This window comes from Myodes glareolus, chromosome 2 (assembly GCF_982192425.1).
Source record: "Myodes glareolus chromosome 2, mMyoGla1.1, whole genome shotgun sequence".
In the NCBI taxonomy this organism is placed as follows: Eukaryota; Metazoa; Chordata; class Mammalia; order Rodentia; family Cricetidae; genus Myodes; species Myodes glareolus.
Window position 1 is genome coordinate 2,535,422 of NC_142027.1, and position 26,063 is coordinate 2,561,484.

The 26,063-nt window shown below is 47.0% G+C and overlaps 1 protein-coding gene and 1 long non-coding RNA gene across 2 annotated transcripts in view; one reads left to right on the forward strand and one right to left on the reverse strand.

Moving 5' to 3' along the window:
* Bace2 (beta-secretase 2) overlaps positions 1-23,021 on the reverse strand; it is an 85,479-nt gene extending 62,458 nt beyond the window's left edge. The window contains exon 1 of the mRNA XM_087898701.1: positions 22,686-23,021. Coding sequence (XP_087754827.1) covers positions 22,686-22,985 — 300 coding nt within the window. The 5' untranslated portion in view covers positions 22,986-23,021. The remainder of the gene's footprint in view (positions 1-22,685) is intronic.
* LOC146895750 (uncharacterized) lies at positions 17,145-19,428 on the forward strand. The gene is made up of 2 exons (XR_015735559.1): positions 17,145-18,148; positions 18,229-19,428. It is a non-coding gene; the product is annotated as an uncharacterized LOC146895750 (long non-coding RNA).
* Positions 23,022-26,063: the final 3,042 nt, after the last annotated feature.

Genomic DNA, 26,063 nt, shown 5'->3' on the forward strand with positions numbered 1-26,063 from the left:
GCTCCTTCAATGGAGGGCATAAGGGTACAAAGATGGGACAGAGCTGGAGGGGTCGCCATGAAACCAAGAGCTGGGACAGAAGCGGGTTTGAGTCCGCCGGTGCCACTGTAACAAGATGCCACAGACCAGGGCTCATACCATAGCCGTGCTAGGTACCCTGGGAGCTGAAATCCAAGGTTAAGGAGTGAGCAGGTGGCTCCCCTTGGGTTGTACATGACAGTCTTCTACATGTGTCAGTGTGGTGTCCTGATTATTTCTGATAAGGACACCAGGCAGACAAGATCTGAGCCGCCCCACTGACTTCCTTTTGCTTAATCACCTTTTTAAAGACCCTGTCTCTCAACAGTCATGTTCTGAGTGCTGGTTAGGACTTCTGAATTTAGGGGAAACAAATAACCTACAGGTTCGGGGGTAGTTAATACAGTACAGAGATGTGACCCTGAGATCCGGCTAACAGCATAGTTTCAATCATTTTATAGGACCTCATATACACATGTACATAGACAGCCACAAATGCAGTAAGAGATGGTGGCCATGAGGAGAGAGGACACAAAACCCTCGAGTTCTTTGCTTGTCTGAGTCTCTGCAACTTCTGAGGTTTGAATTTATGTGACCTAAAATCTTAGATTAACTTAGAAGCTGAATCAAGTTTATTCTCATTGTTACTAGGACAGAGAGAATTCTACCAGAGGCTTCCTGGGAAGCCATTTTAAGGGAAGGGATGTTCAAGGGGGTGTATGCAGTACATGAATGTCTGCACCAGAGGGACATCAGGGACCTACTGCTGTTGGTACCATCCCATCCAACCTCAAGGGGCAGTGTGCACGGGGCCTTGCTGGGCAAGGTGAGAGTTCAGAGATAGAGGGTGGAATAAGCCTGTCCTCATGGAATTAAGTATATGCTATGAAGCCAGGAAATAAGGCAATTGGAAGATACTACACACAAGCTCCTCTCTCACACTGCTGAGCCCAATCAGAGGCCATAAAGGAAGGGTACCCTGGACTCTTCCTCTGGGGCTTAGGGGAAGTTCTTAGAATGTAGCTTTCTTGGTCCAGATGGGAAGGAAACTGTCTCAAGGGATTCCTCTCTCCTTGGACAGCCACAGGTGGAGGCCAATGAGGGTGGTATTTCCATCCAGATATCAAAATAAGATGCTTCAATCCAGGTGTGATCGGGAGCCCTGAACTCTACTTGCAGGACTTGCCAATATCTGCTAGCAGCCTTCTCCATCCTCTCACCTGGCTTCCCCGAGACAGAGGTTAATGCAGGCAGGAAGGGCTGTCTAGGGAAGGGCATGAATTAGTGGGTGGGAGAGATAAGCTCACCTGTCCCATTAGCAGGAATAGCTTAAGCAGTCCTTTCTAGAGACTTCCAAAGGCAGTGGGAACTGTTCAAAGTCAAGGATGCTTGATTCATCTGATCTAATAGGGCAAAATATATTGCTTTGATGCTGCACATGGGATCAGTGTTAGAAGTCATTATTTCTACGGAGAAAAGGCTTTCGAAGATGGCTTGGTTTGCTCTGGGACTGATTGGTAGGATGTGACTCAAAAAGAAACAGGTGCGTCCTTCAAGGGCCACGCCTGAGGACCTCATTGGTCAAACAGTTCATGAATAATCATTTATTGAATATTCACAACAACTTAGCCTCACGACTGGAACCAAGACACAATAACTGCAGTAGGCAACAGGCATTTTCTCTTTAATCAGATGAGGCCCAGCCTTCTCTAAAGGCCTCAGAACCTTCACAGGTGAGACACTTTGGAAATGTAGCCTAGTGAAAACACTTTTGCATATTCAACTCCTCTGTGTGTACACTTATGACTCATGTATGTTCTTCAACCAAATTATGCTAGCCCAGGTGTGAAACATGTAATAGCACACTAGTCCAGAGCACACACTCTGGGACCAGCTAATCTACTTTAAACTCTTGTCACTACCATCATGAACCCACAACCTCAGCAAGGAATCTAGATGGCGCCTCAGTTTTCTTATATGCACAGTGGTAATGATGACTAGGAAGCTGTCGCTCACCAAAGTCAATCCATCGTGTGGTACATACGGCAGAAAGGTAATGTTTTTTCTGGTATTTAATTGTTTTATTACATTTACTTAATGAGTATAGGTTTGTTGCCACATGCATGTGTGGAGGTCAGGGAACAATTTGCAGGAGCTGGCTTTTCTTTCTACCTTGTGGGTCCCCGAGATCAAACTCAGGTCGTCAGGGTTGACATCAAGAGCCCTTGCCCACTAAACTATCTCGCTGACTTTCTAGTGTTGTTTTTTTTTTTTTTAAACAATCAAAATCATTGGGAGTTTTTATGTATGTAGAAAATTCTGTTTCCAGGTGAAGGGTTTTGATACGTAATAAAATGACATCATTTTGTAATAATGGAAACATTTACAGATAATGGCTCAAGACTGCCCACAGCAGAAGATTCTTAGAAAAGCAGTTTCTCGGGGTGTTAAAATACCAGCTTAGAGGAACCTGACTTAATTGTGTTTATAAGTCCTCCTAGCATTTTCTAAATAGAACAACATTGTTTTGAAAAGAGCAGGCAGCAAATTCACAATCCTGGCTTTCTGGGAGGGAAAACACAGAATTCCTCTTTCTTCAGAGATCTTGTTTTTAAAACCACAAAACAACAGGTCAGCTACACAAGGAGGACTGCTCACTGTGGCCAGCCATGAGCTGCGGGACTTGGTGGACCACAGTCACCGGTGTCCTGCACAGCTGGCAGGTGACTCCATTTGAGTTTATCACAAACTCAGCAACACCCCATTCCTCATTCTCCCATTCAAAAGCCAAGGCAAGCCTTCTCTAATTTACTTCCTGTCCCCCAAGGGGTTACCACAGGCTCCTTGGACCATGTCCATTTCAATTTTGGAGACTTCTATCCTAAGTGAGTTCTTGAACAAGGCTTCTATACATGCTAGATGCTGCTCTTGGAGGAGGAGCAGGATGCTCTTCTGGCTTTTCTTTCTTGGCACTCACATCCATTCTTGCCCAATACTATGGGGTTCTGGTGTATTAGTAATGTGGATTGCTAATGGGTCTCCTCATGAGGAAGGTGAGACTCTTTCTTATCACTTGTCATTGTCAGTGGTACTACACAGGGGCCTTGTGAATTGCTTTTCGTGTTTTCCCCTGGCATAACCTTTGCAAAAAAGTGCCAAAAATAGATGTCTGAAGATCTATTCAAAGATAAATGCATATGCAAGTTTTGTAGACACTTCCAAGTTACTTTCCATGGAGTTTGCATGATGGGACATTGCAACAGAAGTTTCTTTTACCATGTGTCTGCCTTCAAACACGTGCTACAAAATCTTCTACATGGATTATACTCCCCTCCTTAGCTTTATAGAAATATATCAAGTGTGGGCATTACAGGTACAGTCCTGTCAACTACCAAAGCTTCTGCCCATTTTGTGTTCCTATAATAGAACCCCTGAGGCTGAGTAATGTGGAGAGAAAAGAGGTTCATTATGGTCATGGTTCCGGAGGCTGGAAATCCCTAGCAAATGATGTCAGCACCTGGCTTCTTGATACCATGGTGGAAAAGGAACCAGCTGTAGAAGCTGCCTTTCTCTTCCTCCATGGGGATGCTCTTTTCTAAGAACCTGTTCACCCTCCCAGGAATTAATCCATTGCTGGGAAACCCACCTCACTTAGTGGGACCAGCATCAGTCTCTCCATAAGGCCAGTACCAATCCAATCATAGTCCAATAGAATTTATCTTTGAAGACACTGGGAACCAGCTTCCACCATATGCTCTTCTGGGAAAAAGTCACATCTAGTGAGTGAGAGGCTTCTAATAAAACGGGCCTGATCTACACTGCAGCCTATAGCGGGAGGTGGTACAGCTAGCTCGGGATTCTTTTACTACTTCACCCCTTTGCTTAGGACTCTGCACTGGCATCTCCAGCCCTGAAACAGGGAGAATGGAGGTACAGGGTGAGGGCAGCCTTTATGTGACTTGCAAGGGCTGTATCCTGTGTCCTGGGTGTGGCTTCCTTCCTCTGCGGGGCACTCTGGGTTCTTCAGAGCTACAGTTTCCTTCTCCCCAACACTCGCTGCTGGCTGCCTCCCGTCTGAGGCTTCCTTTTGGAGACAAAGCCCTCTTGGCCAGGTATCTCCTTACTGCTCCCTCCTTTGGTCATCAGCAACTAACAGTTTAATCTAGAGCTTGCAAAAGGTTCCATAATTCCAAATCAATAATATTTCAGGCCTGGTAATAGGACCCCTGCTGCAACCTCTCCACTCTGCAACCCACTGGAGTTGATTGAGGCCCTGGAAATTCAGATATTAGAAACATAATCTCAAACTTCTGTGTGTACGTGTGAATGGTGTTTGAAGTTGGGAAGCAATTAGAATAAAATGAGGTCATCAGGCCTCAGTGTAACTTTATGATAAGCAGAGATTTTGGCTGGCATACCTGCCCTGTATTTACATGTGACATCCTTTCTCTGCCATGTCATGCCACAGAGTGAGGTCTTCGAGAGATGCCAGCATGCTGACCTTGGAGTTCATTTAGACTCCAGAACCATGAGCTACATAAAACTCTGTCCTCCACAAATTACCCAGCCCATAAAATTCAGTTAAAGCTCATGAACTACATGCAGCCTCAGGCAATGTGTAAGATTAAAAAAAAAATGTCTGTGTTCTAATAAACCTTTATTTATAAAATCAGGTCGTAGGAAAGATTTGCCTTTGGATACAATTTTGAACATCATTTGAAAATCTGGGCAATCTTCTCATGGTGTCCAGTCCAGATTCTCAATAGGGCTCACAACATCTTTACTAGAAATAAGTATCTTGCTATTAACATCACCACAACAGTATTGAAATGGCTTTAGGAGTCATATTTAGACTATAATAACAGCATTCAGGAGGCTGATGCAGGGAGATCACCATGAGCTGGAGGCCAACCATAGTAGGTTCTACCATAGCCTGAGCTACAGAGTGAGACTCTTTCTACACACACACACACACACACACACACACACACACACACACCAAATCAAAGTTTGCCTATTTGGAGGAAGTGGAAAAGAATAGGGATTTTCCTGCTTTTCAAAAAGTAACAAGGGTGAACAACTTGGAATATTTTTGGTTGAAAGTAAACATAAAACTAGATTTGTAGTGATCTGAGCAAGCGGGGATTAATTTTTCTTCAAGTGCAAAAGATTCCTGAGACAGCTAGAATTGGATCACTATCTCAGAGATGTGTCTACCTCAAAATTCCTGGTGTCTCCTGGCCTCTGTCTATAGGTTGAACCTTGGCTGTCTCTAATAAAGGTCTTGTACTTCCATTAAAGGCAGAAGGGCTGAGATGTGAGACAGGTCAGCAGGAAAAGGCCCTGGCCACCAAGTCTGAAGATCTACATTCAATCCCAGGCCTCACATGGTAGAAGGAAAGAACCGAGTTCTGAAAGCTCAGCCCTCCACTCACTTGCTGACTATGGCACACACCACACACACACACACACACACACACACACACACACACAAAATAAATTAGAAGTATAAAAGAATTAAAAATTATATAAAGGGCCACACCCATATCTTGACCAAGAAGACAGACTTTTATTTCCCTACATCCTTCATGGAAGCTCTGGCCTGCATCACAAAGGTAGGATGGATGGGTCTGAAGACGAGATGGGAAGGTATTTGAGCTCAGTCTAATAATGCCCATGGTCACACCACAGAGTCCCTGTCACTGCATATGTCTAACATTACACACATGTGTCAAAGATGGAAATGTGTTCTAGACCCTATATGTGCATTGCTGAGCTCCCAAGAAGATCTCTCCTGCTTTCTCCTTCAAAGGGAATGGAAAGGCAATGGTGGGAATATGTTAAGAGTCCCTCGACTGAGAAAAGGCTCTCAGAGGAGAAACAAAAGGCAGGAAGAACATGTCAAACAAAATCATTATTAATTTCCCCTGAGAAAGAAGAACTGCAGCTGGGACACAAATAAAATCCACAGAAAGCATTTGGGAAACAGAATGTGCAACTGGAAGTTAAAATTATAGTGTGAAGTAAAAGCAGAGGGGGTGGCACAATAGACAGAGCTAGGGAGTCAGGGCCACCAGACTAGACGGTTCAACATCTAGACCACAGGAGGGTCAAGAGGCGCAGAGAACACCGTCTCTGGAGAGTTCCAAGACTGAAGACATTCAGTAGCTTTCTCACTGCTGTGACAAAACCCGACAAGAAGCAACTTAAAGGAGGAGGATCGGTTTGGGCTCACAGTTTAAGTGGGGCACAGTCCATGATGGTGGCGAAGGCATGTGGCAGGAGCTGGAGGAGGTTTGGTCACACTGCATGTAGTCAGGAAGCAGAGAGATGAATGCCTGTGCCCAGCTTGTTCTCTCAATTATTTAGTCTCTGACCTCAGTCCAGGAAATGACACCACCTATAGCTAAGGCTGGCTCCCCACCTCAACCAGCCAAATCTAGCCACTTCCTGGAAACATGCCCAACGGTGTGTTTCCTTGGTGAGTCTAGATTCTGTCACGTTGGCAATCAATATTGAACATCACACTAAGTCTAGAATTTAAGAAAGAAAAAGAGAAGAGCTGACCTAGATCATGCTATATTAGTTACTTGTTTCTGGGATCAAATGTTTGACAAAAGCAACTTAAAGGAAGGGTGTATTTGGGCTCACAGGCCACCATCGTAGGGAAGTTGAGGGGATGGAGGATCTGGTCATACTGCATCAATACTCAGGAACAATAGTTAGGAGTCAGGGGACAGGAAGTGGTGCTCAGTTCACTTTCTCCTTTTTATTCGTGTTCTCTAGCCCACGGAATTGAGGTGCTCACACTTAAGCTGAGTTTTCCCACCTTGACTAAGCTAACCTACAGATTCCCTCACAGGCACGTGCAGGGGCTTCTTCCTAGATGATTTAAGATCCTTTCAGTTTAGCAATATTAATCATCACTCATACCATCATAAACACTAGGTCTAAGATTGTCTCAGAAGTTTCCAGAAGGTGAGAAGGCAGTTCATGTACAAAGACTCAGGAATCATGAATGTACCATACTCGTCCAGAGAATCAGTCTGGACCATTTAAGAAGAGTTTAATATACAAATGTTATTTGGCCAGAGTAGTTGTTCTGGGCCCCTACAATCCATCCTCTCTCCTACGGAGCAGAGAGCTGAGATATTTACAGATGAGGGGAAATGGGAAAGGGCTAACCCTTGTATCTCTGGTTGTGCGGAGGCTCAGTAGATCCGCCCCCCTCCAGTCCTGGGAGTGCTGGGTTGGAGAGCGAGTAGGCTTACAGCCATAGGTCTGCAGGCCTGACTCACTACATCTGACGCAAAGATTGGTTCTTCAGTCCAGGCAGCCAGCTTCCTGAGTCATAAGCTCAGGACAGTGAAAAACATGTCTGGACAGACACAAGAAGGCCCCCGTGATGCATCAGCTCATACATGGAGAAAAAGACGAAGGCCATTCTTGGGTGCAAGGTGAAGCTGCTTTCTATAAATACAGTCCAGTACATTGCCTGCAGTCTGACTAATCCAAGCAACATCATGGAGTCTACCAGTGGGGTGGAGAGAAACCAGAAAGAGGGACAGGAATTACCTCTGTAGAAGTAGTATAGTTAAGCCAAAATGTGGATATATTTACTAATCAAAAGTGATTTTAAAATAGTACATACCTTGACATTTGCATATCATCATGCAACCTAACATTAAGAATGCATTCAGTGGTTGTATGTTGTGGAAACATCACACAGCATGTATCACATAAACCCACACAATGCAACATGTTACACACCTGAGTTCCTTGGTGTAGCCATTGGTTCTGGGTACAGATCTATCAGACCCTATCACTGTTTTGAGCACTGTACTAAGAGATGGCAGTGTAAAAACACAGCATAGCGGATAAACAAGGGCACTTTCTATGAATCGAGTTTGGAGAACCAAAGTGTCTGTGGATGAGCCAGAGAGTGAGCAAGTAAGCAGGCATGAAGGCCTACCATGTACCACTTCGAGAAACTCCACTAATGGACTGCTTTGGTGAACCTCTTCAGTGAACCTCTTCAGTGAACCACCACCTCTGAGAACAGAATCAGAGTATTCAACAAACCACTAAAGAAACACCTTGGTGGACCACCTCAGGGAACTTCAGCGTTTACATGTTTTCATTTTAAAGATTTTTTGTGTATGTGTATATAGCATGCATGTTTGTATGTGTATGAGTACATGTGTATGGTGCTTGTGTTTGTGTGTGCATGTGCAATATGGAAGCCCAAGGTTGATGTAGGAAACCATCTCTTAATTGCTCTTCCACTGTATTCATTGAGGCAGGGTGTCTCAATCAAACCCAGAGCTGATCAATACATCTAGTCTTTCTAGCCAGTATGTTCTGAAGATCCTCTGCCTCACCTTTCAAGGCAGGAATTATATCAGAAGACCATGGCCACCCAGAATTTATGTGAATTTTGCATATTAAGCACTTTAACCATTGGGCAATCTCCTGTCCTGTTTTTAGACTAAAATATAAAACCCTTGTAAACCTTTCTGTTAAAAACTAAGACATAAACAGACAGACTAAGCTAGACTTCTATAGGGCCAAGTTCATTTCATATCACAACCTTGCTCCTACAAACTGGTTCCTCTAGAAGACCCTGAGAGTTACCACATCAGGATGGTATGCCTTCTTCTGGAATTCCAGCTGAAGAGCCAGCCTGAGGCTGTGTACTATTATATTTCTATTATCTTTCTATTATTGGCAACCTCCACAGAACAATAAGAACATAGTACAGATAAACCCATATTAGTGTTTCCCATTGCACTTCTCCAGTATGATGTACTTGTCCTAACTGCACTGTTACACCTTTATGATGGGGGAAGGTACACTGTTTCAGCTTTACCTTCAATATGAGAGCAACACCTTGTGCTGGGATCCCACAATGCCTGCAGTGTCAAGGCAATCAGCATTGCTCAACCCCATCATGGTCTAAGCAATCACCCCTGTATGTGTGCACATGCCTGTCTGTTGAGCAAAATGTCCTATATGGCATGGCTATACTTAAGAATTTACGTTGATAAGAGTACAGTTGTGCAAAAGCTGCTAGAAACGTCTTTTGCTAAATGTGGTTATGGATCACAGAAAGTCAGTGGATTAGACACCTTTGGTATCCCAAGCTTTTCCTGGCTACTATTCTGCAGGGTGAGGCACCCGCTATTCCAAAGTATCTGAATGTCTTTACTTGCAGAATGCTCTTCTTTCAAGGTGGACTTGTCGTTGTCTTTAACCCCAAACATAATCTCCCTTCAGCCCCGGCACCTTACACATCGCACCGTCATCTTCCAGAAAAAAGTTCAGAATGAAGCCTGGCCTGGAGCCCACTCCAGTCTGACTCACAGAGGCATTCAGAAATGGGCTCCAGGTGAGGCAGGACCGTGGGCTGATTTATACTCGGTGCATCTGGTGGTAGGCAAAATAAGCCCCAGCATGTGAGTGACAGGAGTGGGTGATGACACCCTTGGCACCCTTGTCCTCAGCCCAGCCTGATGTGTTCACTTGACGCCATCTCTCAGAGGCTCCCCGTGGTAGTCTGAGTGAGAAAGCCCCCCATTCGTTCATGGATCTGAATTCTCCGACCCCAGTTGGTGGACTGTGTGGGGAGGTTTAGGAGCTAGAGCCTTTTTAGAGGAGATGTGTCGACCAACGTGGGCTTGAGAGTTTAAAGATGTCAGCACTCGGTTTGCTCTTTCTGCCCTCTCCTCTTGCTGCTCCAGCCAACACGCCTGCCTGCGGCCACGCCTCCCCCTACACTGAGGGCGACAGACTCATATTTTTATGGACCGTGAACCCAAATAAACCCTTCCTACTGTAAGCTGCCTTGGTCATGGTGTTCTATCACAGCTACAGAAATAACTAATATACCTCCCATCAGGGAATGGCTCTAGCCATCCACTCTTGGTACCGTCTCCTGCACACAGAGCTTCCCCAGGATCTCCTGGGATCATGTCCTAAGTAAACCAGGCACACTCATTTCCTCGTTCCAAGCCTGTCCTGAGGGCCCCTAATGAAGAGATCGCCAAATAACACACATAATGGGATAAATGGTCTCTACCATACTGCCTCCCTGGTACCCAGAGTTTAACTTTCCTTTGTAAAGCAGAAACTACCCAGGCCATTCATATTTAACTATATCCTCCACAGCTTAGTCCCCACATATGCACAATGACCATAAGTGATACAGGATAATGTATGCATTATACTATATAATGTAAGGCATTTTTTTCTCTTTATAAACCAAACCCCAAACCTTGTTTATAAAGGAGCTGAAAGAAGATCTCCTGCTGAAGCAGGGGCTGGGACCACATGCAAGCACACACATACATACATACACACTCACACACATGCACATGTGGGCATGCACACACATATGTACACAAAGGCACACATACTCAGGCATATGAGTACACGTGGGCATGCACACACACATGTACATATACGCACATATACAAAGGCACACACTCAGGCATATGAGTACACGTGGGCATGCACACACACAAAAGCACACACACTCAGGCATATGAGTCCATGTGGGCATGCACACATATGTGCATATATGCACATACACAAAGGCACACACACTCAGGCATATGAGTCCATGTGGGAATGCACACATATGTGCATATATGCACATACACAAAGGCACACACACTCAGGTATATGAGTCCATGTGGGCATGCACACATAGATGTATACACACACTTGCAATCCCTTCTCCCCACATACACACAGCATGAGGAGGCCACTCGTACCTACTGGCTCACCCTGGAACACTTACCCCATCTTCTCCAGCATGTCCCTCTCAGCACACCAGTTCAGCTCCATCGACACCTGCTCAGCAGTGTCTTCCCCAGAGCCTTTGCTGGCAGTCTTCTTTCCCCCACATGGGCTCCCCGGCTGCACCTTGGCACAGCATTCTCAAAAGCACTGTTTGCTTTCTTTACAATCTGTCTTCCTAAGGCGAATGCTGTGTGTGTAAAAACAAGGGCCTTCTCTGTGTAGTTAACTGTCAATCCCAGGGCTTAGAATAGGCTTAGTGCACGGGAGGGGCTTAACAAATATAGCAGGAGTAGAAGAGCACTCATCTTGAGTCTAGCCCAATATCCCTTTCCCTCTTTGACCCCTATGAGTTTGGGTAGAAGTGACTTTTAACCTTCCTAGCGGTTTCCTGCATCTGTGATAAGCCCAATTCCAGGAACACTAAAGACAGCAACAATGGTGGTCACAGGGAGGGCATGGAGTCCTTTTGCCATGCTCCCCTGAGTCTACACATTTCTCTCAACTGCTCTGAGCAGTTGCTCCAGATAGCCCTTGAGCCACACCATAACCAGCGTGCCTTGCTCTCGGACCAGATTCTTCTGTATGAAGTGGCCATCCTGTATTGTAGGATGATGACCAACATCTGACCTCACCTTGACCTCACCTAGCAGAGGGTAGTGACACTAGCTCATCTCCAATATCCTCAACACTCCCTGAGCAGAAGACAATCACCCAAGACAATTGGTTCTAAGGATATCATAGGGGTAAGAATGCCTTTAATTCCAGCACTTGGTAGGCAGAGGCAGGCAGATCTCTGTGAGATCAAGGCCAGCCTGGTCTACAGAGTAGGTTCTAGGACAGGCTTCAAAGCTATGGGGAAACCCTGTCTTGAAAAACAAAAACAAACAAGCAAACAAAAAAGGAACTAGAGGCTGGCTTCTCTGATCTTTCAGCTTTCACCCCCTGAAAACCCAAAAATCCCCTGTATGGACCTATCTAACTCTTCCTAACCTACAGAGACGGAGAGGAAAGTGTTGCCCTGGTGACAGAAGCCCTGGCTTTGGATGGGAGAAGAGGGTTCAGGTTCCTTTGGGATGCAGATCCACACTGTCGGGCTTCTAGCTATCTTTGTTTTGTTTTGTGCTCACTAGAACTCAGATTTCTGGAACTCTTACTCCCACGGCTGACGCTGCACTCAGATCCCAGAACATCTGGCCATAGCTGCTTTTCCCAATGAACAGGAAACACGTGCTTTCTCTGCGCGGTCCCCATCTTTCCGGACATGTATTAATAGTGGATTAGCTCCCCTAAGAGAGTGTGCGTGTGTGTGTGTGTGTGTGTGTATGCGTGCGTGTGTGTGTGTATATGTGTGTGTGTGCATGTGTGTGTATGTGCATGCATGTGTGTGCGTGTGTGTGTCTTTTTAACTTTTGTTTTAGTTATTCTATGTGATTTTTATATCATGTATCCTGATCCCATTCATTTCCCTATCCCTTCACCTCTGCCCTCTGCCCCTGCACACCCCACCCCCAATAAAACAAAATTTAAGAGGAAAATGGAAAAAAGAGGGAGGACTAAAAAAATCTTCTCATGGAAGTTCCAATCTCAAAGAGTCACGCAGTAAACCCCTTTGTTCATGTTCATGTATCTTTACTTGCAAGTATTCATTGCAAAGAGTCATTGATCTGGTTTGAGGCCTCTGATTTCTGCTGGGTCCTCAGGAGGACTCTTGGATATTCTGCTGCTGCCCTGTGTTGTGGAGATCCTGCAGCTTTGGGCCAGCAGGTCAGGTCACTTCATGTGCTCCAGCAGATCATAGATGGGGTGGATGTTGGGGCAGGCAGGCCAAATCATAACCCTGGTTCTGGGCCTGGGCAGCTGCAGGGTTGGTTTGTTCACTACTTCTCCCCTGTCCTCACCAGCAGGGTGAGCTCTCTCCAGCATTGCCTCCACTAATTCACTTCATGCAGCAAGAGTGAGAGGTGGGACCACTTCTGCATTCAAGCCCTCAGGGCTGGCTCTCCCACAGCTACAAGAGGACCAGCACTATTATATTGCCTAGGCAGCGTATAGGGACCACTCTCCCGAGTGCTGCTTTTGGTGAGGGGCAGGGACAGCTCCTCCACCTGTCTGAAACACTGATGGGCTGAGGGGACATCACTCATGTCTGCCCATGGCTCATGTCACCACATGTCAGATGGGTAAGTGTGTGTGTGTGTGTGTGTGTGTGTGTGTGTGTGTGTGTGTTACACATGTAGAGGCCAGAACAAAACCCTGGGTGTTATTCCTCAGCTGTTGTCACTTTTTTTTGAGATGCTCTCTATAATAGTTTGCTTTCTAGTACTGTGATAAATAATTAATTGATCAGAAGCAACTTGTGGAAGAAAGGGTTTGTTTGACTTACAACACCCCATCACAACCCATCACTGAGAAAAGTTGGGCAGGAACCAGGAGGCAAGAGCTGAAGCAGAGACCATAGAGGAACACTACTTACTGGTTGGCTCCTCATGGTTTGCTCTGCCTGCTTTCTCACAGAACCGAGGGCCACCTGCCTAGCGGTGGCACTTCTCACATCAACCATTAATGGAGATAATTCCACACAGACTTGCTCCACTAGTCAATCTTTGGGAGTCATTTTTCTCAGTTAAGGTTCTCTCTTTCCAAATAATGGTAGCTTATGTCAACTGGACGAAAACTAACCAGCAGGGACTCTTATTGACCTGAAGTTTATTGGTAGACTGGGTTGGCCCATCAGTGAGGATGGCCATAGTTTAGAACACAGATGTTTGGGACTTTGTCAGGCTAGATTCCCCATCCTTTCCCATGGTGTCTAACACAGGTGAGCACTAAAACCAGGAGTGACAGGTGCCAGTGGTCCATCTAGCTATTCTCCAGCCCAGAACAGCTGATTTAGAGGAAGCTGTGAGCTGGACAGCAGAGGCAGGTGGATCTCTGTGAGTTCATGGGCAGCCTGGTCAACAGAGAGTGCCAGGACAGCCAGGGCTACACAGAGAAACCCTGTCTCAAATAAAGGAAGCTGCAAGGCTGGAGAGATGGCTCAGTGGTCAAGACATGGAGTTCCATTCACAGAACTCACATCAGAAAACCAAGGGACCTGATATCCTCTTCTGGACTCTACAAGGACTCACATGATCATCCATGCATGTAGATACACACATATACATATAAAAAATTAAAAGTGAATCCTAAGGAAAAATAAATGGATCTGCCTATGTGACAAAATTGGGAGGACAGCTCTGGAGAGGACAACAAAGCCCAACACTTAGCTTGCCCCCTTTCTGCTTTAGCACTGAGAGAATGGGGATCTCAGACTATTACCCCACCATATGGACCAGAGTTCAGTCTACAGAGCCCATGTGAAAAGGTCAGGTGTGGTGGGACGTGGTTATAAATCCAGAGTTGGAGAGGTAGAGATAGGCAAGATAACTAGGGCTCACTGATGGGCCAGCCCAGTCTATTGATAAGTTCTAGGTCAATAAGAGTCTAGGCTGGCTAGTTTTATACCATATACACAGCCTCTGTGCAGCTCCCTGAGTACGTACGAGTGTGGACCATATCACGTAGGGGGCAGCAAAGTGCCCACAGGTGATAGAGCTCCTTTAAGTCGACATGGACATCATGGAGGCACAGGACATCTGCTGGGCTCTGAAGAGCCTTTTCTTTTTCTCTTTACCTTATTAATGGCACCCTGGAAGTCTCAAGCTTTCTGGATTTACAGCAAAGGCTCTGTGCAGACCGGACATTTCAAAAGGCCGCCTTCAGCACAGCTCTGAGCAGCGCATTGAAAGGACGTGCATTTCAGGCTTCCCAATGGTCCAACACAAGGAAGCTTCGGGAACACAATCTGCCTAAGGCAGAGGGATTTCTGAAGTGAACAAAAAGGGGGAAACGCCCAAGGCCATGTCTAGGAAAATGAGAAACAGCCACTCTGCACAGGATAGCAGAGGTGCTAGCCTCTGCAGTGACCTTCAGACAGAGTCTCAGGAGAGAATCCAGCACGGCTGAGGAATACGAGGAGTGGCAGAATCTCAGGACTGGTATGGCATTTCACTTAGGAAGCATGGACCCAGGATTCTGCACTGTAGCCAGCTCCGGTGAACCAGCCGTCTCCTGTCAGCAGTGACTCCTGATGTAGCCTGTGAGCCAGCAGCAGCTCTCACCCCTGCTCACTGGGACACTAGATTCTGCCTTTCTGCAACTCCCCAAATGACTCATCAAAGGTTCTGGCCAACTGAGGAGGGTCTAAACTTCCATGAAACCTCAGATCACTGGGCAAAATTCTCCAATTTATAAGTTGGAAAACTGAGGCTCAGCCAAGTTAATTAACTTCTGCCCAACACCCACTATCCAGAAAACAACAGATCTGAGCTCTAAAGTGTTAGGCATACCATACCACAGAGACACACTTTCTGCCCAGAGGGGCTTCCAATGGGAAAAACTCTTTGGCACCAAATAGGGTGGAAAGGTTCTAATATTCCTCAGAAACTTCTAGAAGCTATGCCCACCTTCAGCAAGATGTGGCTTTATATGTAGCTACAAGTCTTTGTCAACAGAGTCTGACCCCAGGTGCTTCAGGGTTGCCACAGAGTGTCCTAACACATCCACACACAGAACTTTCTGTCAGGGGTGTGCAAGACTGACACACAGAACTTGTCTCCTTCCCATTGCCAAAGCCATTTCTAAAGTGGAACCGGGGTGATTCGCAGTGGGACCAGGAGACTATGCCTAGCTCCTCGACATTCTCAAGTTAGCAAGAGATGGAAAGAAGCTTTTCCCCACTGCAGTCATGGTTCCCTGGAATGATGGAGCTGATGCAGAGCATCACCTGATTTCCCACCCCAGACAATCCTCTCTCCATCCTCCTAACACAGCAGAGCTGACATTGTGTTTCCCAGTATATGTATACAATGTACCGGGTAATAAAACCCCAACGTCCCCCAGGGTCCAGCGTTGGATGGCCAGTCATTAACTCAAAAGCATTGCTTTTATTCCCAGCCTGTCATGTCAGCATGATCGGGCATTTTTTCTTCTTCGGGGAATTCTAAAACATGACCGTTTGTGTTGGGTAGCAATAGTGCCAAGCATGGACTAAGAGGAGCTGAGTGATGTCCAGTTCACCTGTGTCTCATACATAGATTCACAGGGTCATGGAAATGACACAGAATATGCAACACTCACCTTTCCCCACACTCCGCCCACAACCAGAAGTCAGAAAAGCCCAAAGAGGCCATTTCCCCTCATAGAAGCTTTCTGCCTATATCCACAACTTAACCACTGACTAGAGAGGACTAGACAGCAGAACAAGGGGACTAAAAGGGAGTCAGGCAGACAGCAAGACCTCCAAAGGGGAAGAAATCCCACTGTGGGTCAAAAAGATTGGATTAGGGACATGGCTCAACAAGGGCTAACAGTATTTGTCCTCAAGTCTGGTGACTTGAGTTTGATCCCTGGGACCCACACTATAGAAGGAAACAAGTTAACTCTGACAGGTGGTCCTGATCTCCACAAATGCCCTGTGGCACACGCATGCCTCTCCTACAAGGGGGAGACATCTTGCTCATGCACATCCGGGGAGACCCTGCTTCTGCTGGACTCTGCGTGGTAAGGCGGCAGGCATTAGCAGTTTCAAGCCTGGGTGGACCCTGCATCTAAAGCCAAAGACTTGGCCCCAGGAACCAAAAGCTAAAGAAAATAAGTCCCACAGAATGGGACCAGACCCTGAGGAGATGGAGAAATCCGTCAGATCAGAGCACCCAGGGCTAAGCCAGTACGTAAAATAATGATGATGGTTTAACACAGTGGGTCACCTCCAACCTCCATGCTCATGTGTATTCTCTAAAGAGGTACGCCATTTAGGAGTTGATCTAGGCTCTGTTGTTGTGAGTGTATGAATCCATTCAGGTGGCTGGGGAAAAAGTACCTTGAGAGTAGGTCAGCTCCAAAAGCCAATTTGGTTAGCCCTCTCCATGTGACGTCTCCCTGGGACTCTGCCAACAAGGAGACAGTCCCAGACACAGGCCTTCAACTTTAGACCAGAAATACAAGCCAAAATAAACTCCATAACTTACCCAATCTGTGGTATTTTGTTATTAGCAACAGAAAGCAAACAAAGATAGCAACGGCTAATCTTACTCTTTGCCTGGTGTTTAGTTAGTGAGGACTCCAAGCATCCTGAAGGAAACAGGAAGACTGGGCAGCTAACCTCAAACAACAGGTTAGGCTGACCCACCTCTGACTCAAGAAAGCAAATACTCAGGGTGTGTCAGGAAAGAGTCCTTGGGCAGACTCCTTGCTAAACACATCCTGATTCTTGACAGGTGGCTGGTGCCTGATAAAGGCTTTAGAATGCAAACTTCAACAAGAGCATTTAAATACTGCTGATTTGACCTTGCAGAAGTTGGATGGCTTCAAACAAAACACACAAATGTCAGCCATTCTAGAATTAGGCACCTGACCAGAGACATGCTGAACACTTGCATGACCATTCTCTACGGAAAACAACACAGGAAGGCAGAAGAGCATCAGAAACTCCCTCCCACTGCACCCTCTCCAGCTCACAGTCAAACCACGGGCCTCTGACTAAGAGAACCCAAACCACCATCTGCTCATCAATCTTAAGGAATTTAAGAACTTCAACTTGGAATTATTGACACTAACAAGAAGGATCTATGAAATTGTAAGTGTAGACGGGACTTGAAGAGTGCATGCCCTCGAGTAGACACAGGCACTATTTGTGGATGGGGACGTGTTCTGAGACACAACATTGGATAATTTTGTCGTTGTGTAAGGATCACAGAGTATGAGACACACGTAAATGGTGTGATTGTTAGTGTGAACTGTCAACTTGACAGAGTCTAGAATCACCCGGGAGACAGGCCTCTGAGCAAACCCGTGGAAGATTGATTGCCTTGATTGTACCAGCTGAGGTGGAAAGACCTGCCCACTGTGACTGGCACCATTCCCTGGGTGGGGTACTGGACTATATAAAATGGAGAGGGAGGGCTAAGCAGCAGCATGCATGCCTTGTTTGCTGCATTCTGGTTGTGGAAGCAATATGATTGGCTGCTTCGAGGACCCACTACCTTGCTTTCCTGCCATGATGGACTGCCCTTGAACCCTGGGACAGAATCAACCCTTTCTTCTTCAGTTTGCTTTTATCGGTTTTCTGTCACAGCAACAGGAAAAGTGACTAAGACAGATATGGCTGTAGCATCAGAGACCATGCAGTTTTACAGGACCACCACTGTCTGTGTAGTGCTGATGGAAACTGTTATGTGGAACCTGACTGTAGGAGTTGGAAACCTAAGCCCAGAACCTTGTCAGTCACGTGAGTCTTTGCAGATTTACAGAAGTTCAGGTAAGGCATTCCAATGACTGGTGTCCTTATAATGACTGTACTCTGTGCAGACACACACAGAAGGAAGAAAGTCAGCAAAGATGAGGCAGAGGCTGGACTAACACAGCTACAAGTGAAGGACACAGAAACATCCTCCCTGGAGCCTCCAGAAGCCGGATGTTCCTGGCACTGACACCCTAGTTTTGGGCTTCGGGCCTCTAGAACCATGAAGAAATAGATTTCAATTGTTTTAAGATTCTGGGCCATGGAGGTTTGTTAGGGAAGGGAAGAAGCGAATGCAGAGGTAACAAAACAACAAGTATGGAGGACGGAGGGCTCGGAAAGGGGAACCACCTGGCCCTGGTCATCTATGACACAAAAGCACCTCGCTGTCCTCCACACCAAACCACTCAGAAAGTGGAAGATGACTCTTTTCTAGAGTCACTACTACTGAGACGGGGGACTTAGACTACAATGCTGATGGGTGAATGGACCCGCCCTTCACAGACTGGCTGTGGAGACATGACTGACTCAACACAAGTCCCAGTAACCTTAAAATTAAGTCAAACGATTGTACAGTGTCCACAAGAAGGTGTGAAAATCCAATGAGGTGAACTGAGCAAACTGTTGAGTCCGAGGTTTGGGGGTGGGTGCAGGGGACAGCACTCGATGGTGAGATACTTTTCTAGTTTGTGTTTGATCCCACACCCCACAAAACAAATGTTCAGCATGACACCCTACACTGGATATGCAAGAAACAAAACCAGGTGCTGCTGTTGTATCTCCTTGAGTTCTGTCTGCCTTTGACATCCTCTGATGAGTCGCTTTCCCAATGCCCAGGGACTCCACATCTAACCTGAAGATCTGAGGGGCAACTAGCTGAGTTCTGATCTTCTCTTTCTTCATCATTAACAGTTAGGATCTTAGTGTCTCAGACCCACTTGGATTCCTCTCATCTGGCTGCCTTCCTTTTTCCAGCCTCACTTACTGTGAGCTTGACGTGACTGGGACACCCCAGGTGACTTACTCAAAAAGAAAAAGGAAAGAAAAGAGAAAACTCTTACATGATATAGAGAAGTTCATTCTGTACTTGATCAACCCAGCGCCCAGCACATGTGCCAAAGTACTTTGTTAAATGTTTACATTTGAAAGCTTAAATGTGAAAACAGTTTGCTAGCTGTTTCGTTCATATCAATGCAGATGAGAGAAACCCTTCCAACAGAAAGCCCCAAAGCCCTTGTCAAGTCATCATAAAGCATTATAGTTGCAGACCTTTGCTGTCTTCGGTTGGATTTATTGTGTTAGCATGAAAGTATATTTTAATAATGGAGATTGCTATAATTATAATTGCTTTTGAACATCCTTATTATTAATAATAAGACCAAATTGCATGGCTCCAGTGGATGCTGGTTCTCCTGTTAGACAGGAGTCACACAATGGTATCAGTGAGCAACCCTGACTCCCATCTCCATGCCAACGTGGGCCTGCCTGCCAGTACAGGGCTCTGAGGTTCTCTCAGGCTGGTGGGCCTGTGACTCGAGACAGTATCGGTGGGCAGGGCAATGGATCCCAGTTCTTGTATGAGAGCATGCAGGGCAGGGGTAAGCACACTCCCAATGGGTGGCCTTCCCGTAGGACTGCGGGAGTCTGCTAGCTTTGGTTCATATCTTGGTCATATGAGCCTCTTGTCCAACATTCTCTCACAGCTCGTTCCTTAAGATAGTCCTTAAGCATGGCCTCAAGAGGGAGAATGGGTGACCAGAGTGTGAGAAAAACTCTGAGTACAGTCACACACACACACACACACACACACACACACACACACACACAGTACCTAATACCCCAGGGGCAGGGACTACTGCCTAGGAAGGGCCCTTTGGTTTTGTTTGTTTGTTTGTTTTCTTTTCAAGACAGGGTTTCTCTGTAGCTTTGGAGCCAGTTCTGGAAGTGGCTCTCATAGATCGGGTTGGCCTTGAACTCACAGAGTTCTGCCTGTCTCTGATTAAAGGCGTGAGCCATCACCCCCTGCCTTAGAAGGACTCTTTGTACAAACCAAGGAAAAGCAGGCAGAAAACACACAGGAGTGAGTACAACCTGCCTGCGGCTCAAACCTTAGTCTTTTCAGTCTAATGACCTGGGCTACATCCCCCCCCCTCCCTCTTTCTTCCCCCATTGCCCTAAAGTCATTGATGATTCCAAGCCTCGCCCTTGTCACCCTCAAGGCATACAGTAATGCTAGCACAAAAGCTGGGGCTTGAAGTGAATGTTTACAATACACGCACTGGGATCAGAGATAGGAGGCCAGTTTAATCCCACCAAGAGAGCCTATCTCAAAAATCAAGGTGAACAGCCCCCTAAGGAATAACACCCAAGCTTGTGGCTTCCCCAGGCACACACATACATTCACATACATACATACACACACACACACACACACACCCCTATATGCACCCTCCCACAAGACTGTTAGGATATAAGGAATGGATATGAGAAAGATCACATCTGTCAAGGTGGTCATCATGCTTGGAGGCCGAAGCTAACTACAGCTATTAATCCCTGAAGAACTTTCGGTAATTTTTTGCTTCTCTACGAAATTTTATTTGAAATGTTAGAGAACTCAAAGAAAAGACATGCATGACCCTGTGCCCACTACTAGAGCAGGGTCTGTCTCTGGAGTTCAGGGGTCGCCTCCCTACTGCCTTCCCTAACCAGCTACAGCCTCCCCCTTCCCCTACTGGTGCCAGAGACAATACAGGTCAGACTGGGAAACAGATCACCAACACCTAGCGTTTACAGTGGCATTATCAGATGCAGATTTTGCCATGAAATAGCATGTCCCTCCATTGTGCCATGACACAGAACAATCAAATGATACTTGTGTTTGTCACAAAACAGCCTTCTTTAAAAGCTTGCTATAGTCTGATAAACAACCTTGAAGGAACTACTTCCTTGGCAGTGCTGATACAAACCTGGGTGCTTGTTATATCCCAGCTAACTTAATTAATTAAACTTCATCACTGAGTTTAAAGTAAAGGTCACTGAATTACCAACGAAGGCAAGCAATGGCTGGGGAGAGCTTTGGGAGAGGTGTCTTCTCCTCAAAGCCTTTTCTGGTTCTCCTTTCCTCAGCCCTGGAACTGCCAGAGCCTGCTTCAGTTCAAGAGAGAGCATTCCTTTCTGCCCTAAAACCAACAAAAATTTTCATCTTTCAAGGCAGAAGTTTCCCAAATGGGGAGACAGTCTGGACCTGTGTATGGAAGATTTTTGTACCGCACAGAAGAGGCCCACTCCCACCCGGTACTGTGCAGTCCTGTTAAAGGCAGTTCACGGGATGCTCACGTGCTGGTCCGACTGTTCAGGGGCCCCTAAGCTTCCTCAGCTGACACAGGGACCAGCTCAGTCTGCCCTGCAGCCACTCCTGGGCTGGACACACAAGGATCCTGCACAGCAACCACAAGCAAAATTTTGAGCAGAATAATGCACTCCTAAGTTTTTCTTTTTTAACCAAACAAATTAGCATGGTGTGTGTCTTCTTAAAGTCTTGAATAATTTAATTAGAATTATACAAAAGTCATGAGCATGTTCTATTTATGGGCGATCACATCAGCATGAAAAATCCCAACGATAATGTTAAAAATAAAAATAAAGTATCTTCATACGGTGCATTCAACTCATGAGAGAACTTCAACACGAGTGGGTAGATCAGAGAAGGTCGGATCACTTCTGGGAGGCTTTTTCCTTTCCTAGCCAGATTCCGTGCTTCGGAGCCTGTGTTCCTCCATACACGTAAGTGTTAAATGAACATCGTCGGAACAAGCGGGAGAAGAAAGCTGCTTGGACTGCGCTTTGTTTTGTCTTCGCCTTGCTATGCGCCCGGTATGGTTCACCTATAGCTAATGGCATTCACACTCTTCAACCCCGCTGGGTGCTCGTCTTGGCGGGTGCTGGGCGCCCAGAGGCTGGGCAACCGGACAACTAAGAGGAAGCCAGCAAACCAACTCCGAGGAAGGCAGGCGACTCAGTGAGGCAAAGAAACAGTTCGGAACCGGGTATCTTTTAGCTGAGCTCATGGAGAAATCTCTTTTAAAGGGTACTGCGCCTTGGATGTCGGCCAATAGTCTCTTTAGCAATGAGACAGCATGGAGGGAGGCTATCAACTCCAGAGATTTCCCTCCACCTAAAAGCACCTTCTTCCAAGACTCCCTCCCCTCCATCCACCCACCTAGGAGGTACCGCTCCTGCTGGAAGGAGGTGTCGCTTCTGGAGAGGAAGCGCGTTACAGGTCTCTTCAGCTGCCAGGCCCACGAGGTGGGGGAGGGCCACCAAGTTCTGAAACATTCGCTCACACCCCCTGAGCTGTGCTGGGGCAGAGGCTGCGCTCCCAGGCGCGTCCCTAGCGCGCGACTCCGCTCCCTATCCAAGCCATGCTCCCATAGCCCTTTCCTCTTTCAGGAGAAAGCTGCTACTTTAGGGGCAACACCAAACCGTGCGGAGACAGTTCTCAAAAGAACCTGACCCCAAGTCCTACCTTCTGAGGCGGGGTCCCGATCAGCATCTCCAGGTAGTAGCCGCGGCCGGAGTCCCCCTGCAGGTTGTCCACCATAGCCAAGAAGTTGGCGGCAGCCCCGGCGGGCTCCAGAGCTAGCGCCAGGCCATCTGCACGGGGCATCTCAGGCGTCCCGAGTCCGGGAACAGCCGAGGCTCCGTGGCTCGTGGCTGCGGCCACCTGGAGGGGTAGCGTGAAGGGAGCCGGGGCCAGCGCGGGGGCTGCGCGCAAGAGCCACTGCGCCAACAGCGGGAGCAGGAGCGCTCGGAGCAGCGCGCCCATCCCCGCAGCGGGGGCTCGGCGAGTCAGCGAACACGCGGGGCTGCGGGGCCGGGCGGGACGGGGCGGGGCGGACGGGGAGGAGGCAGAAGAGGGCGGTGCCGAGTTAAGCAAGTTCTCAGCCGCTGCCCCCTCTGGCGGCCGCCGCCCCGCAAGCCCATCCCCCCCCTTCTCCCCCCCCCCCCTCCCGTGGCCAAGGTCAAGGATGGGCGCGGGGCGCACGAGGTTCGGGCCGCGCCTCTTCCCGGGGAAACTGGAGTGCAGAATTTCCTCGGAACGTGCCCGGGAAGCCACGGCTAACGGATGTGACGAGGCTCAGCCGAAAGCTGCGGGAAAGTTTCGGGAACCCTTAAAGGCGCAGCGAAGGCGCTAACTGGTTTCCTGGCCATGCGCTCGAGGGGTCCGCGGGGGTCCCCTGGCCCTGCGGAGGCTGAAATGCCCAGATGAGGCACCGGTCAGAGCACGGAGCCTGTTACTGAGAAAGACCTCGCCTCTCTGCGTGCCGAGAGCATGTGGTGGTGGTGGTAGTGGGGTGCTGTCGGCTTCTCAGGGCTTGCTTCTCCCATTTAGGAACTTCCCTTCCAACTCCTTGGGAGTTAGGGGATTCTCTGAGAAAGGATGAAGTTTGAATAGAGCCTGGGAACACTGGGGTTAGGGGAGGCAGGTTGCGGTGGGGGGGGGGTGTCTTTAGATTTCTGAGAAGGGGTCTTGGTTGCTGCTGCTGCTCCAGCCTGCTTGACCTCCCCTGAACTCAAAGCCACAAGCAAGCAGGGCCTGGTGTTCCCCGCCCTCCTCTAGTCCTTAATGCAGATTCCATCCTGCTTGGAGCTGAGCTCATCCTGTCAGTCCACCTAGTTAGTAAATTCCTTACTACCAGGGCCCCAAATGAGGGCCGCAGAGTCAGCTGCCATCCATTCCTCCCCTTCTCTCATTCACCCGCCAGCTCCGTGGATCATCTAATACATGCCTATTTAGTCACAGAAACAAGCCACAGAGATGTGTTCGGAGAACTATTTTATTTCAGGTACCGAACGCAGGGGGACAATTACACCCGCTAAACTCATCGATTTCTGATGAAACAAGGAATAGAAGAAATCTTTGTGTCTCCTGTAGCCGAATTATGCTGGCAGTTTTTATTTTTTTGTTTTGTTTTTAGCAAAAAAAAAAAAATCTTCAAACAGTGAGGAATAGAAATCAAGCTTCCCTATTTCCTGACTGGAACTTCCAGATACTTCTATTCTAGTGTCCCTGTTTATTCTCACCTTTCCAGTCAGAATCCCATCTTGCTGTACCAGGGACCTTTCTATCTAAGATCTTCAGCTATACTGCTTTCTAAATGACTTTGGATATAAGCTGTGTTTCCCCTGAATTGCATCTGAGCTCCAAGGAATCTCCGTGAAAGAAGGCCTGATTGAATCCCAGGATAGGACCTAAATTGTTATTCCCCATAAATCTGCATGGTTATTGAGAGTTCTTATATTCATATATTCACATCACAAATTCAAGATTGTAAAGGAAGGGCAATTTTAAAGAGATGACTATTATGTTCCCTGATGTCCATTACTGAAGGGTTCAAAAACCACCACCAACAGAAATCCACCCAGAGAGCACCCAGGATAGCAGCCTTGTGGAAGTACACAGAATGTGCTATGTGATGTATAAGTTATAAGGTCAATAATAAAGATATTTGCTCAAGAGTTAATAAAAACACAAGGGAAATCTGTGAAACTCAAGTTTAATTAAAGTTTGCATTTGAAACTATTCCATGTACCACGAATATCCCAAGCTTTTCTTGTAAAAGGGAGACATTTAAACCACACAAAGACACAGGACCAGGAGCACATGCAGTTTTAATGAGTGGTAGGGCCGTCTTGCCAGGCACTGAAGGGCAACTCCGGACACCTTGTCTTTATTCTGAGAGGTCTTAGAGTCATCCGTCCTCACTGAGATGCCCACTGGATTAGAGAGACAATAGCTTTACCTCCAACTGTTGTCTGGAAAGTGGATCTGCTGTCCCCTCATGAGGTGCCCTTCCTTTTCCTTCCCACTAACTTTTCAACTTTGAAGCACTTCGGGTAAAAGCCTTCTTCCCACAGGGCTCAGGAGCAATGCCAAGCAGGAAGGGATAAGTCCTAAATGCATAGCATCCCCTTGGGAGGGGCTGCCTACCTGACACCTCCAGGAGATCGCTGGCTCTGTCCATTCTGAGATCCTTTCAAGTCAGAAGTTCTCCAACCTCTGGTCTAACGATCCAGTTACCCTGCTGCGAATGATTGGGAGTCTCAATAGGTTGATCGCTATTTACAAAACTGCAAATTCAAAATAAGAACATTAGGAATTAAAGTAACAACCCACCTGCTCCAAATTGGTAAAAACAAAACAAAACAAAAAACCTTAATTTAGTCCCAAGCATTCAGTTAAAAAGTCAGACATGGTGGCACTTCCCTGTAATCCTGGCACTGGGGAGGCAGAGATAGGCAAATCCCCACGGCTCACTGGATAGCCAGTCTAGTCTAATTGGCAAGTCCAGGTTCTGGTGAGAGCCCTGTCTCAATAAGAAGAAAAGTGGACAATGCCTGTGTTGGTTTGACTAAGAATGGCCCCAGTGAGCTGGTGTGTTTGAATGCTTGGTTCCAAGCTGTTGAAAATGTTTGGTAAGGATTAGGTGTGGTCTTGTTGTGGTGTAGGAGGTCCTTCTGTTTATGTGTTGCTTTCATTGGTTGAATAAAGAAACTTCCTTGGCCTTTTGATAGGGCAGCACTTAGGTAGGTGGAGTAGACAGAACTGAATGCTGGGAAGAAGGGCAGACAGAGCACTGCCATGGAGCTGCCAGGTCAGACGTGCTGAATCTTTCCTGGTAAGCCACGACCTTGTGGTGAACACAGATTTAATAGAAAAGGGTTAAATCAAGATATGAGAGTTAGCCAATAAGAGGCTAGAGATAATGGGCCAGGTAGTAATTTAATTAATACAGTTTCTGTGTGATTATTTCGGTGTAAACTGGCCGGGCAGGACAGAACAAAGGGGCTCCACGCTTCTCACAACAGTTTGGTGCCTCCAACGTGGTCTACTAACTCCACA